This window comes from Nelusetta ayraudi, unplaced genomic scaffold, assembly GCF_046127955.1.
Source record: "Nelusetta ayraudi isolate G7.1 ecotype Tasmania unplaced genomic scaffold, CSIRO-AGI_Nayr_v1 ptg000233l, whole genome shotgun sequence".
Lineage (NCBI taxonomy): Eukaryota > Metazoa > Chordata > Actinopteri > Tetraodontiformes > Monacanthidae > Nelusetta > Nelusetta ayraudi.
The window spans coordinates 405,561-420,643 of record NW_027466282.1 but is presented as its reverse complement, the minus strand read 5'-3'; the positions used below and the strand labels follow the sequence as shown (position 1 = coordinate 420,643).

The window sequence follows — 15,083 nt, the reverse complement described above, 5'->3', positions numbered from 1 at the left end:
CTCGGGTTGAAATGCAGGGAGGTAAGATGTTCATAAATGCATCCATGCGGCTGGTTGGGACGACGGCTCTGCAGCGAGCAGAGCTGAAGGAAGGATGGTGGAGATGAATACAAATGGGTGGCAGCAGAACCCCCCCCAACCCCGCCACCACACACACACACACACCACCACTGAACCATCCCGCCCCCCCACCCCCACCTCGGCCGGCGCTATCTACTGGTAATGACTGCGCGACTCTCAACAGCCCTAATGAAAATGACTTCCAACTCGCCTGCCGGCCTCGCTGTATTGATTGTGTTTTCATCTTTAGAAAAATGAAGACGGCCGGCGAGGACGAAGAGCGGACCAGAGAGAGAGAGAGAGAGAGAGAGGGAGGGAGACACAGAGGGAGAGAGAGAGAGAGAGAGAGAGAGAGAGAGAGGGAGACACAGAGGGAGAGAGAGAAAGAGAGAGAGAGAGAGAGGGAGACACAGAGGGAGAGAGAGAGAGAGAGAGAGGGAGACACAGTGGGAGAGAGAGAAAGAGAGAGAGAGGGAGAGAGGGAAAGGGAGAGAGAGTCAGGCCCGGCGTGCGTGCATGGCATTTGTGTTTGTCGTTTTTGTCAAGAATAATAAGTGTGATGGCAGGTTTTGTTGCATTTGTTTTAAATCAAACCTTGTAAAAATGAACTGCGAAGCTTCTCATCTCTGTTAAAAGGGCACAATGAAGCGCCTACGCCTACATCTAGGCCACCGACGTCGTGAAAAGAACTATGAAATGAGCTGAAAGTGCTCCCACGGTTAGTGACTACACCTCCAGCCAAGTGCTGGCTCCGCCCACTGGTACCTGTCCCCTCCAGAGCTCATGTGAGGTCCAACAGAGCATCAGCTTTAGAAGGAGGCTGCAAACAGGGGGCTAAACGTGCTGGCTGTCCCTGCTAACTTTCATAAAGGAAAGCAAGGTGCTTCTCCACCTGGAGAACGCGTTCAAAAAAGGATGTAAAACGGGAACCTTTAAACATTAATGAAAGCTCGAATTCATTCCCTGCGGGTTAAAGCAGCAGTTTTCCACTTTGTGCCACCTAACTGGCGGAATCCATTTCACACTCTGACAGTATTTCACCGGGGACCAGCGGTTCCAGTTCACTCTCACACATAAAGAAAATGCCCCCTAATAGTTTGCTGTCTGCGCTGAAACGTGTCGCACTACTATGAATTTCTGTCTTTTTACGCAACGGCTCCTCAACGTATTAATGTTATCATTAACGCACACAGAGCGTGTGCATATTTTCTTTTTTTTTTTTTTTTTGGCCGTGTAAGACAGTGAATTACCCAGAATTAGCTCCTCCTTGGGCGGCCGCTATCTCCTCCTCGCTGCAGATAATCAGAAGAGGCTTGATGGATCCTCCAGCCCACCTGCCTCATTAGCATCCTCGCCCTTCCCTCCTCTATCTCACTCCCTTTAAAGCAGTTGTAATTAAGCACCTGCTCCAAAACATCACACAGTCGTTCTGCTGCTTTTCGTAATAACCCACGCCGCTTTCACATCTCCCCTCCCGCCGTCACGATAAAGAAAATAGCAGCTTTTCAATTAAGTGATAATGTATCCGGCAATGGTAATTTAGAAATGTCTGGCCTCGGGACTGCTTGGGAGATTAGGATTGACTAGGCGACCACGGCGGCCACGGCTTCAGCCTCGACACTGCACGTCAGTCAGTTGCCTCCGCCTGGAACGCCCCCTGTTGGCTGGACCAGAATATACCCTCTGGTTTCCACCAAATGCGTGCTGGACTTTGGGAGAATGGATTCCCTACGAGGAGCCACCTTCAAGAACGTAATAATAGCCTGACATGTTTTCAGCAGCTTCCGAACTCTTGAATTGATTTATCCATTGTTAAATTGGTACACAATCACATTTACATGTAAATACGAGTGTGAATGATGGCCATATAGCTAATTTCCATCCCAAGAAGCCTTTACAGAGAATTTATTGTTTTCTTTCCTTTTGAAAAAAAAAAAAAAAATGAATGGCTTGTTCCATGCTGAGTTGTGACGTCCATTGAAAAGCAGAAGTCCTGTGTTATTTTCTCTCGAGACTTCAGGTGTAGCTGCCGTAATTTCGGCAATAGAGTCAAAGTGCCACTTTGTCTTTAGAGTGGGTGATGATGATGACGATGATGATGATGATGAAACAATCTTTTTTTTCCGTCTGCCTCCGATGAAGCTGTTGCCATGGCGGCTTCCATGTCAGTCTCTAAAGTGGGGTCTAATTTAGGCCACTGGAAAATTGCCTTTATTGGAGGTTGTTGGAGGTTGTCAAGACGGATGACGTAATGTGAGAGGTGTGACCCTCGTCCATGGCGGGTTATAGCGGGTTGTGTGATGGCAGTGGATACACAATGTTTTGTCTGTTTGTTTGTTTGTTTGTCTGTCTGTCTGTTTTTAGTGCAGTGGTTGGACGCGGCAGGGAAGCGTTGCCCCTCTATATCGATTTTACTGCAAACGTCCAGCTGCACATAATGAATCCAAGCCGAGGCAGTTTACAAACAGGGCAGATATAGTGCGTGTGTGTGTGTGTGTGTGTGTGTGTGTGTGTGTGTGTGTGTGTGTGTGTGTGTGTGTCTTACTGGGGTTTGCCTTTAGCCCGGCACGTCAGCTCCAGGTTCTCTCCTTCCCGAGTCAGACCCTGAGGGAATTCCACCGCGATCTTCACCTCCGGCTTGTCTGGAGGAACAAAGGAGGCGGAGACAGACATTTGTCGGATGTGGCAACACAAAAGGGGGCGCCGTCACGGACATTTTCTATGTATTTGTTTGTATGTTTATATTTTGTAAGGCAATCCACAACAGCAGGGCTAATCTCTGCATCGTTGTCTCTTTGTAATCGATCGTCCCGTTGTTGTCGGGTAGCGCGCTCACGGAACATTGAAAGTGGAGCCCCGTCAGCTTCCAGCAGCTACACCGTGAAATTGATCTATGGCAGATAACAATTTAGCAAATTGGCTGCTGTTTCTGTTTTCAAGCACGAGTGCCAGCTCGCGTCCGGCAGCGGGTCTGTGTGGCGCAAGCTCAAACAGTTTAACGTTTCAAAAGACTTTTGACATTTTGACTTGGTGTTTTTTTTTTTTTCCGACATTGATTACCAAACCATGCCATAAGAGTGAGCCAGGAAGCCTGAGCTGAGAGATTGCGACTCCACGAGGAGTTGCTGAAGCTACTAGTTTTAAATAAGCCTTCCGAAGAAGTTCTACAAATACGCTCATAGAATAACAAAATATTTGAATTTTTGATCTACAAATTCTTCGTCGTGTGAGAGTATTTGGCTCAATATATAGAATGGAAGAATAAAAAAAAACCCAACAAGTTTTGTCTCTGACTTTAGCACACGCATCCAAAAAAAATTTGATCGGATGCAGCAGCAGAAAATCTATAAGCCAAAGCTTTCAGGGAATGTAAACTTGGTGCAGCTGGAAAACAACAATAACGACGACGACAACAACGGCAACAGCAGCGAGCTGCGATGAGGAATTGATGCAGCTGGAAGGCAAAGAGGAAAGATTGTTGTTTTGGCAAATCGGTGGGGTGCTCCGACAGGCGCCGCCGCCGCTGCGCTTTTCCCGGAGTCTGAATTGTTCCCATCCCGCTGGCCGTCGCAGGTGTTATCAGAGCCTTTTTGTCACCAGCGCGCCAGAGATGATACTTTATCCCGCGCAGAAATGTAATGTTTTATTCAATCCGTCGTGCGGGTGAGGGATTGAGTTTGTCGTTTTGCGGCGCCGACAACAAAACGGATGCGCGGCCACCGGCGTGCTGACTATAATGCATCAGCCACTGGGGGGGGGGGGGTAAAGTGCATGGCGTGTGGGTTTATTCTGCAGGGATCTGCAAAATAATTAAATAAAAATAAAATTCCATTGACAAAAGGACGATAAGGACCTTCGCTCCTCTTTGTAGACGGTAATTGCCGGTTAAATGCTGATTGCACGGTGTAATGGCTGAATTAGACTGCTGTGCCAGAAAATATCCTTCTGTTTTTATTCCTAGAACGTTACAAGATATTTTGAACCCGTGTTGAAAAAAAAGAACATTAAAAAAAGCCCAATTTTGCACCAAATAAAGAACAATCCCTAAACAATATTTTCTTCAACCCTTTTCTGCATTTTCCACTTTTCTGCAGATTGGGACAGAGTCTTGTGTGCTGTCCCCCCTACCGACCCCACCCCCCCACCCTCTCCCTAAGGTCTAATATTTCCCGCCGGTGTTTCTAATCAGCCGTGCAGGCGGGCGGAAGGGCCGGCCGCTCGGTCGGTCTTGAGTTATGATTTCAAAGCGCCGGCAGCGGAGTCTCACACCGCCGTCCGTCTGACCTTCTCGGCAACAAACAACACGTGTCCGGCCATCCATCTGTCCAAATCACAGCCTGTCAGCGGCGCCGCCCTCGGCCTCCGTGACGGACAGCAGACGGGGGGAGAGCTGCGATCAGCCGGCCTGCGCGCCGCTCGCCGCCCTTTCCTGCGACTTTTTTTTTTTTCTCCCCCCGCCCCCTTTTAGCTCGCAACCTTGTCGCCAAGGACACCAACAGAGCTCAAGTGGTTGCAGTGGAGCGTCTCCCTTTCTTCTCTCTGCTTGGTTCTAAAAAGAACAACAACAACAACAACGACAAATGGCCAGCTGATGGAACTGGATGCTGTCCGTGGAGTGCAAAACTGAAAAAGTGCCTGCTGCTGGTGGGGGCTGTTATCACGCTGCTAACTGAGTGATTTGGTTCGTCGAGTTTCATCCTCACCTCCTCCCGTTTCTTCTCCCAGCATGCAGCTGACCTTAAGGGAAACAGCCTATATGCATAAACATTGCAGGCTGAATTAATCACCAACTGTCCCCAGACAATGGTTCCACTTTTTATTTATTTCTTTGCTCCTACCCCCAAACCCTGCACGGCAAACACCACGCTCCTCTCTTGACTGCTGGTGTGGTGAACGATTGAAGTGTAAATCATCCCTCGTCTGTGGGTGGCGAGCAGCAAACAAACTGGGATGATTCCTGGAAGGCTTCACAGCTGAAGGATTGTAGAACATTTCCACAGAAACATCTGAGAGGAGTTTCAGCGGCAGCGGCAGAGTGAAACTGCTTTATCTCGTGATAAGCAGATCCGCCCTCGTCCAGTCACCAGTGATCTCTGAGTTAAAAGTCAACTCCCCCTTTTGTTGCCGCTTTCAAGCACAACGTACCGGAAGAACCTGATGCCCTGTGCATTTGAATGGGTTTGTTTGTTGACAGGGTGCCCGATACTCCCAGAAGCCTAAGCTTCCACTGAAAGAGTCACAGAGTTGGAAACTTTGACTCGTCACTGTTGCAAAACTGTCACTTCCGAATCAGAATTCTTTTCAAAGACCATGTGTTCTGACTAGATTACAGTCTAGGGAGTCAGTTAGCTAGTCAGTTAAGCATGGTAAAATACAACGTAGCTAGTTGGTTGGTTGGTTCATTGATTTGTCTGTTGGTTCTTTCGTTGCTTCATTCTTGTGTATCATCTGACAGCTGAAGCTAATGTGGCAACACGTCCACGAGTCATCAAAAATGCATCTATACAAAGTAGCTATTGTAGTTTGTTGCTTGGTTTGTTGATGTGTTGGTTCATTGTTCAAGCTGGACACTATTAATAAAAATGTGCTTTATCTATTTGCTTGCAGTACCCTTTCTAACCACCAGATGCTGCTAAATCTTCCACACTTGACCTTTAAAGGTCCTTCAGACTCATCCCCTGTTGGTTTGTCCAGCAGTTTTTCTTCTCACAAAAAAAAATATATATATATATGCCTCAACACAAAAACTCACAAAGAACTCGGCCCTGACGTCCACACGGTGAAGATGTAATATTTAACGTTTAGTCGAGGGATTTGCTGAGGGCTGCTGGTCTGCTGGTGCACGGAGCGTGACAGCAGCTGCCCCCTGCTGGACGCAGCGTGCTGCGTGTGGTCAGTCGCCGCCTGTTATCACAGGCCGACAAAATGCCACGCTGCCTCCGCAGATGAGCTCGTCCCACAGCCCCCCCTACCTCCCACCACCAGCACGCCCCCTGGCTGCCCTGCCGGAAGGTCACATGTGGGAGGAGTCACTGTCTCACCGCGCAAGGACGTTCCGCCGGCCGCAACCAGAAGGTCACGGAGGCGTCATATACCGACGAGGTTATGTTATATCTATGAAAAAGATCTCAGGCTGTAATTTAGCAGCGGCGGCGGCAGAGAGGCTGTGATTAGCTGTCACATGATCGGGAGATTTATTTTGGTTTAGGCTCTTAAATCGATGTGATTTCTCCTTATCCGAGTCATAAAGTCAGGATTTTCTTTTCCCCCACGGAGCATCCATTTCTGTTCTTGGCTCTCACAAAAAAACAAAATGTATAAATGAGTGTATTTTTAACATTCCAGGGTCATTTTTAATAAAACAAAAACATGCTCAAATTAATTTTCTGTGATTAACAGCGTTTATCAGAGACGAGTGGCCGAGAATAAACACAACTTGTAACTGTCAAAACAATTTGGGTCTGAGCAGCTTCTTCCCTGCTCAGCGGCTGTGTTCGGCTTTGTTCACACACCTACACATATAATTGTTTGCTTGTTTGCTCCACCAAACAAAAATGCCTTTGTTTTTGCAGCCCGTGGCTGTTTTTTTTTTTTTCTTTCTTCTTTTTTTTCCGCATTTGACATTTAAGTTTCTCTGTGTTTGTGTTGGAAGCGGCAACAGACCACAATTACGACTTATTAACATTATTACTTGACATGTGCAGGTGGCGACGGCGTTGCAAGGACGTGGGGAAGAAACATTTTGGGTGTTTGGAAAGTATGACATCCCTTTGTAACTTCTGCTTCATTTTAAAGTTTTTATCTGCAACCTTATTTTCTCCTCGATGTCACAGGAAATCACAGAAGCTGCAGAGAGATAAAGAAAATAGAGGGGATTTTGTGGCAGTTCAGCCAGAAGTGGGCCAAAAACATGTGGTAATAAAAATGAGTAGATATGAAAAATCAAGTGAAAAGTAAATGCAGGGTGATTTTGTTGGAAAGAAAATTCTTTCATGGTTCTTTCTTGAAAGAAGTTATTGACCTTGACTTGGTTTAGAAATATGTGGTTATTGCTTTAAAAATGTAATGAATCAATGGTTAAATAAACAAGTAAGTAAATATAAATCAAATTAAATGATTAGATTTTTTTTTCAGAAAATCTACTCCACACACCACAAAACTTCAACTAAAACTGACTCCAAGTCTGCCGGGCGAGTCCTCTAAATTCCGCCTGATTGCAGCAGAAGTTCTGGGAGCGACGGAGGGGAAAGAAGAGAGTTTTTGGGTGCTTTAATTAGAAGCGGTGGAACGGTGTTCGCCACTGCCGCCGCCGTCCAGCTTCTTCCTGTCTTCCTGCACAACCTGTTCGCAGGGATGATTTCCCTCCAGTGACATCGCCGCACATGTCACACGCTCCACTTTGGGTCGGGAGGGAAGGGAGGAAAAAAAAAAAAAGCTGCAAATTTATGCCGTTTAATTAGTAGGAAGGGAACACTTTTCTCCACCGGCGCCCAATTTCCCCCCCCCCCCTTCTCTCCCTCTCTCCTAGTTAGGGGCTAATGAGATGCTTGGGGAAAAAAAAGTCAGGGAGAAGGGAAAGCGGCGTAATGAAAGTTTCTCTCTGATTTGAGCCGGAGCACTTACACTGAACCTCCAGGTACTTCTGGGCCTGGAAGTCTTTGACCGCCGGGTGGTCCACGATGCAGACCACCGGCACGCCGTCGTCCTCCCGGCTGACGGTGAAGGTCAGGCGGCTGGTGACGGTGTACATCTTGTCGTAGCTCAGCTCCACTCGGGGCTTCCCTGTCGGAGGGGGCGTGGGGGTGGGAGAGACAGCAGAGACACCAGGACGTGAAGGGAGGAAAACCAAAGACGACGCAAGACTGAAGAGGATGAGAGTGCAAAAAGCACTGCATTGGCAAAAACCTTTAGAAAAATCGTTTGTCCTTTAACATATTTGGTCCAATTTCTAATTGTTTCACCACATGACATGGAGAGAGGCTTGTGAGGTGAGTGTCAGACTCGCAGCTTTCTCCCAAGAGTGTTGAGGGTCACTGAGTAAGTATAGATTTTATTGTAATGTAACACAAACTTTCAATCAGGAGTTTAGAGTGAACAGATCCCATTTTCTGCTGATGGAAGCTGCTGCCAATGCCGCATCCTCTCTGTCCTTCGCACTCATCAACTAACAGGCGAAGCTCCTCCCAACCAAGAGGGAGCAGCACACAACTAATGATCACAAATAGACAATAAACTTTGCAAATAAATAAAACTCAGATACAAGCATCACCCTATCAGAAGTAGTGTATGTTATCTGGAATTGAATTGAAAAGAAAATCACAGTTACGTCAAAGTTTGAGAGAGAAGAGAGAGAGAAGTCTGCTCTTGGAAACGTTTCAAAGATTTTTATTTTCAGTCTTATTCACTCCAAGGCCTGAGCTGGTTGTCACAATACAGAGCAATCAGTACCACTTGGAAGATTTAATTAAAAAAAAAACATGGGAGAGGAAAATTGAGGAGGAGGAGGAGGAGGACAAAATTGATCTCTTCTTGTCTGTGTGTGTGTGTGTGTGTGTCGTGCATACGTGTGTGAGTGTGAGCGACCCGTCGATAACACAAACACGAGAGGCAAATGAAAAGTGGAAGTGGAAGAGGAAGAGGCTGCCGGGAAGAAGAAGTCAGCGGCAGGACTCGCACACATCAGTCGGTGTCACGGCAGTAAGCGATTCCGAGCCGCCACAGCTCCGTCAGCGACAGCTGTGTCTCTGGACGCCGCAGCGGAAAACAAGAGGAAACCTTGTGTGATGTGTCTGCCACAACACACACACACACACACACACAAAAGAACAGGTTGTCATGAATAAACTGTCCAATTGAGGAAACGTGTCGGAACAGTAAACTGGAGGAGTTTCTGCTCAAATGAAAACCGTCTCTGGAGTTAAAACTGATTCCCAACAGCGTCAGCAACCAGGAAGTGAGCCAAAGACGGATCTTTAGCTCCACCCCTTTCTTGATTGATTCCAACCAGCTGAAAACGACTTCAGATTGGATCTTTTCAGGATGGACCCCGGAGGATTCAGACCTGATGTCAAGGCTCGGCTGCCCCGGGAGGTTCCCTTTTTCCTTGCTTTTTTTAATTTTCAGGTGGAAGTGCGATAACGTGATGGAAACTTCCAGGAAGAATGTTTGTTCTGCAGTCCAAAACCACAGAAGGCTCACGAAACAGGAAGGTGAGTTTTTCCAAGTGGAACGTTATTGTTGCCCAGTCCTGGGAATCGCTTGTTTTCCTCCTTGCCCAGATGGAGGAACCTGATCCCCACCATCCATTTGTGCTCAGCAGAGATAAAAAAAGAAAAAGAAAAAAGAAAAGATTCCTGCTGTGCGGCGGATTGCTGGTGAGCTGCACGTTCCCCTCCAGGAGGACGGCTCAAAAAAAAAAAAAAAAAAAGTACTGCCTCAAATTCCTAATCTGTTTTTCGAGGGAGAGACAATGCAGCTGTCGAGGTCACGCACGCTTCACGTGTCGAAAATCGCACGCTCCAATTGTTTCCTGTTGAAGCGGCGGCGTCGGCGCCCCCTCAGGACAGGCCCAGAAGTGTTCATGCGTCAACACTCGACAAAGCAATTTAATCACTTTCTCTCCCCGGGTTTCACATCCGAGCTGCCGGCTCCTCGCTAGACATGATTTTTCCTGCGACGCGGCTGGTTCACAGAGTTGTGGAGGAGATGTAATCACACGCAGGCCGCCGGGCCTCCGGACCGACCGGCTTCACCAGAACCCTGCCGCTTGCACAGGCTCGGCAGATCCGCGGTGCACCTGCAGAAAGGCAGCGGCTACCGTGCCACTGGGACGAGTCCGAAACTAAATCGCATCTGGTCGGCCGACTGGATTGACTCGTGACAAACAGCAGGTTTGGATGCTCTGGTTTCTGGTTATAAAAGCAATTTGCTGAAAATGGGTTTTCAAAAAAAGTGAGCCGCTGACAATTCCGACAGTTCCATTTTGGCATTTTGTGAAACTACAAACTCAAAATCCATTTTGTATGTGCATATTTTGGAATATCGGGTCTGAAAAAAAACAACAGCAAAAAAAAACAAAACAACCAACAACTCTGAAACAGACATCTGCAGTAGATGTCTATGATTACACATGCTGCTAACACTGCTATTAGAAACACCAAGAGCACCACCCTCTGGCTCAGATACTTCGGACCAAACTCATCGCTTTACATTGTCCAGAAAACAGTGACGGTCGCATCACGTCATCATCACACATTGAAATCTAGTGGCGACATCTAGTGGTGACATTTAGCAGTGATATCTAATGGTAATATCCAGTGGTGACATGTAGTGGTGACATCCAGTGGTGATATCTAGTGGCAACATCGAGTTGTGACATCTAGTGCCGATATCTAGCTGTGACATCTCGTGGTGATATCTACCAATGGCATCTAGCAGTAACATCTTGCGGTGACATCTAACAGTGACACCTAGTGCTGACATCTAGTGGTAACATCTAGTGGTAACATCTAGTGGTAACATCTTGCGGTGACATCTAACAGTGACACCTAGTGCTGACATCTAGTGGTAACATCTAGTGGTAACATCTAGTGGTAACATCTAGTGGTGATATCTAGTGGTGATATTTAGTGCTAACATCTAGTGGTAACATCTAGTGGTAACATCTAGTGGTGATATTTAGTGCTAACATCTAGTGGTAACATCTAGTGGTGATATCTAGTGGTGATATTTAGTGGCAACATCTAGTGGTAACATCTAGTGGTAACATCTAGTGGTGATATTTAGTGGCAACATCTAGCGGTAACATCTAGTGGTAACATCTAGTGGTGATATCTAGTGGTAACATCTAGTGGTAACATCTAGTGGTGATATCTAGTGGTGATATTTAGTGGCAACATCTAGTGGTGATATCTAGTGGTAACATCTAGTGGTAACATCTTGCGGTGACATCTAACAGTGACACCTAGTGCTGACATCTAGTGGTAACATCTAGTGGTAACATCTAGTGGTAACATCTAGCGGTAACATCTAGTGGTAACATCTTGCGGTGACATCTAACAGTGACACCTAGTGCTGACATCTAGTGGTAACATCTAGTGGTAACATCTAGTGGTGATATCTAGTGGCAACATCGAGTTGTGACATCTAGTCGCGCTATCTTGTGCTGACATCTAGTGCTGACATCTAGTGGTAACATCTAGTGGTGATATTTAGTGGCAACATCTAGCGGTAACATCTAGTGCTGACATCTAGTGCTGATATCTGGTGGCGACATCTAACAGTGACACCTAGTGGTGATTTGCATGCAGCCTCCAAGGCATCGACCGGGAGACTGAAACACTTCACCATCAGCTCCGCACTTCGCTCCGCATTTTGGCTTTGCTAGCTGTAGATCTTTTGGTGCAATCCTCCAAGCATCGTCTTGTCAAGATGTGTTGCCATGGCGACCGTTTGATTGGCTTCTGGCGGTGTGCTTCCTTTTCTGCCAGTTTGACTGTAAAGCCGTTTGACCGTCCACTTCCGCTGAACGAAAAAGCAGCAACATGGTTCTCGTTTCCCTTTCGGTCGTTTGACGGCCGAGGGAAAAACTTTTAACTCAGATGAACTTTTCAAGCGTCTTGCTGTTCTAGACATTTTCCATGGTTGTGTGATTTGTCGAGGCCATCATGTAGAGACTAAACTAACTCACGATCATTTTAAATCACAATCTTCAGAAAAAGAGATGGCCCGCAGGTGACGAGTAAAGCGGCCAAAAGTTGAAGCACCACTTTGATTAATCACAGAAAAATGCTTCAGCCGCCCCCTTTTCCGTTTCATATCCACTAATGCCGTAAATTTCTATTTAAGCAGGGCTTTTCGCAGGGCGGCCGGGTTGCACAGTCTGGCTTCACCGAGAGCAGCCTGCGTTTCAAGCCGTCTGTCGGAGGCTCCGTGCAGTCGTCCCGCTGCTGTCGGCCGCTGTAATTGAAATCACCCACCGATCTCCCGCAGGACGGCAGGCTAATGGCCGTCCTGGTCTCTGTCAGTCAGCGTCACACGCCTTCTTCACTTTGTCTTCCTGTCCTTCCACCTTTTCTCTCTTAAAATAACTGTTTCAAAAAAATGACTTGAGCTGCTGAAGCTTCCCGGTCTTTTCTGTTCTTTACAGCTCAAGAAAACCTTTAGATGTCCTGACCAGTTGATAAATTGGCAGACAACTGGGCAAAAAAAAAAAAAAAAAACCCAAAGAAAAACCCAAAGGTGAAGAGCAGGATGATGGGGAGGTAATGGCTCTGCTTGTACAAGCCAAACTGGTCCCATTTACACCGGCGAGCGCGGCCATCGCAGCCTTTAAATGATATCCCAGAGCGGCTGATCATCCCTGGGGGTAATTAACTTGAAATTCCAGGGACACTTAATTAGAAAGAAGTCTGCCAGGCAAGGCAGGGAGAACATTTAGCGGCGAGACTCCCAATTATTCAGATTACTATTATGGTTTCTTTGAATTTCTTTTCTCTGCTCAAGAAGACGTGAGGCTTTAGAGTCAATCGTGCAAAAACCGAGGAGTGGGTCAACGTCCAGGACTGATTTCATTCAACGTAAGATGAGTGCGATGAGAAAACACGCTGTGCGTGCAGTGGTGGAAAAAAAAGGTTTCCACACCTCAGGCTAAGAACTGCTCTATCGTCTCCAAATGCAGTTTACTGCAGTCACCAATAATTCACCCACATGCTGCACTGTTGCGTCCATCTGAGAACTGGATGTTTCAGCAAGAAGACTTTGTCCTCTTGCAAAACATCCAGAGTACAAGAACGACAAGAATTTCCCTGTGTTGTCTTATTAACAACCACCAAACAAAACTATCTCAAGTTGTTTGTGTGCCTCTGATGCAGCAGAACTTTTTGAAACGCACAAACATTTGGCAAATATTTAATGACAATAATTGGGATTGAGTAAAATTTTAAGGGTGTCCAAAAACTTTTTTTTTCCAGTGCTGTGGTTCCAAATAGAGAAGCAGAATCCGCTGAGCTTTCTAACTCCTTTGCCACAGTGAAGAATATTATTTTCCACCAGATTCTTCAAATATATTCAAGGTCTTCCTGGCAGCTTGCCAACATGCAGTGTGTGTGATTTTGCAGAGAATGCAGATGTTTCTGTTCCGGTTCGGTGATGGACATTCGTCGGAAGGAGAAACTGAAGGGCTCTAACAGAAGTCACATTGCCACCGTGTCAAGCGTGGTGCCCTGTTGTTGAAAGGGGGGGGGGGAAGAAATAAAGAATAAAAGGCGAGAGGGTTTCGTAACCTGCAGTTATTGTCTCAGCCTCTTTTCCAGCTGCGCCGACACAATGCGCATGGAGGCGAATGGAGTTCATCGCACTCGCAGGTGTGACAGGTGACGAGTTAAGTGCTCCGATAATCCAGCCCACAACAGTGCAACTACAAAGAATGCCGAGCCACTTTGCAGCCAAAAGCGATTAGTCGCCTGCGAGTGCGAGTGGTGGCGAGAGGAGAGGCGGCTGGTTGAGGGGCGTTCAGCCCCATGTGAAGATTTTTTTATCCTTTTTATTTATTTTTTGTTGCCCTCCTTCATCTGTGTCATTCGGTAAAACGAGCCAAAAATGAGGGTTGTTTGAAAGCGGCGATTATGAGAGGTTGGAGCAGGCGGCCGTGTTGGAGACGAATGCAGATCTATGTATATTTTTGAGTGCGGTTGAAGAGTGGGTCGCTGTTTGATGGCTCCTATTAGTCCAGTTGTGAGCTGAGTGCTCCGCCGAAGCGGCCAATCAGTGGCCTGTTTCTGGGTGTCGCTCTCGTGAATCGCCATCCAGAGAATCGGACAATTGGAGGATCGTCAGTCTGGGCACGCTGAGTCCGGACCTCGGCGTTTTTCAATTCCGTTGCAACAGGAGACGCTGAAGGAAACATCGGTGTGACGGGCTGCAATTCAAAACGCACCCCAATCCAGCGTGTCTGACGCTCCGGAACCCGAGTGGTGCGCCCCCTAACTGCTTAGTGTGATATGACGTGACTGAGTTCTCTCCGAAATGAGAAAACTCCACCTTTAACTTTGCCTGCGTGCACCACTTGGAGCGTTTTATCCCTGTATGATGTCACAGAGGCCACACCCCCAGCCAGGTGTTGACTCCGCCTCTTTCACAGTGCAGTCATTCCTTTCTGCACATATAGAGGGTGCGAACAGCAGGAGACAGCAAACAGCAAACAGCGGGCTAAGCGTGCTGTTCTCTGGACGTTCTTCCCAATAATTAACCGCCCCGGGAGCTGGCCCACGACGCTGCATCAACACCAGTCATGTGACGTCACCGAGGTCGATCTGGGGCACCTGGCACCTCTGCAGAACCGTCTGCTGTTTGCTCTGCAGCGGCCGGGAGACTCAGCAACTCGCTGTCCCAGGTATCGATCCACTAATGACTGAATGAATAGATAAATAAATAAGAGATTTGCCTGCGATGTTCAAGGCTCGCAGTGAGGCCCCGGGGCCCGACCTCGGCCGGCCGGGACTCTGGCCACGGCGGGATCAATGGGCTGCAGTGCAGAGGTGAAGCCACTCGGAGCCTCGTGAGCTGCTTCTTATTAGCACCTCTTTTTTTTTTCAAAGCCTCTGACGGGAGCGGCCGGCTGGGCCAAGAGGAGGAGGAGCCACCTGGCAGGAGGCCTGTTGGCCCCGGAGCTCCCTCCACTGCAGCTTCTGACAGCTCGGCTCCCCTTTGATGAAGGCATGAAAGTTGTCACGGCGACAAAACCGGCTTTGGCCGGATCGTCGCCGCTCCGACGGAGGCCATTCAAAGTCTCAGCAGAACCGTAGAGTGGAGGGATGGGAATGAAAACAGCAACGTGACTGATGTCAGCAGTAAATGAGGGCCGGCATTAAAGGCTGGAAGGAGCTGTGTGCAAACATTTACAAAAAAAGAAAAAAAAGAAGAAAAAGAAAAAAAAGAAAAAAACCATGGTGCTCAAATGTGCTGAAAGCTTTGAGATGCTCACGTAGGCAGATGTTCAATTGGAGCTGAAAGCAAAAAAATCA

At 47.4% G+C, this 15,083-nt stretch overlaps 1 protein-coding gene across 6 annotated transcripts in view; it reads right to left on the bottom strand.

Annotated features, from left to right (window-relative positions):
- Positions 1-15,083, bottom strand: part of LOC142882112 (cell adhesion molecule 1-like) — a 265,213-nt gene that overhangs the window by 30,305 nt on the left and 219,825 nt on the right. For all 6 annotated transcript variants that reach the window (XM_076016656.1, XM_076016651.1, XM_076016654.1 and 3 more), the window contains 2 exons: positions 7,684-7,842; positions 2,606-2,702 (listed from right to left, as the gene is read on the bottom strand). In XM_076016656.1, the coding sequence (XP_075872771.1) occupies positions 2,606-2,702; positions 7,684-7,842 (256 nt within the window). The remainder of the gene's footprint in view (positions 1-2,605; positions 2,703-7,683; positions 7,843-15,083) is intronic.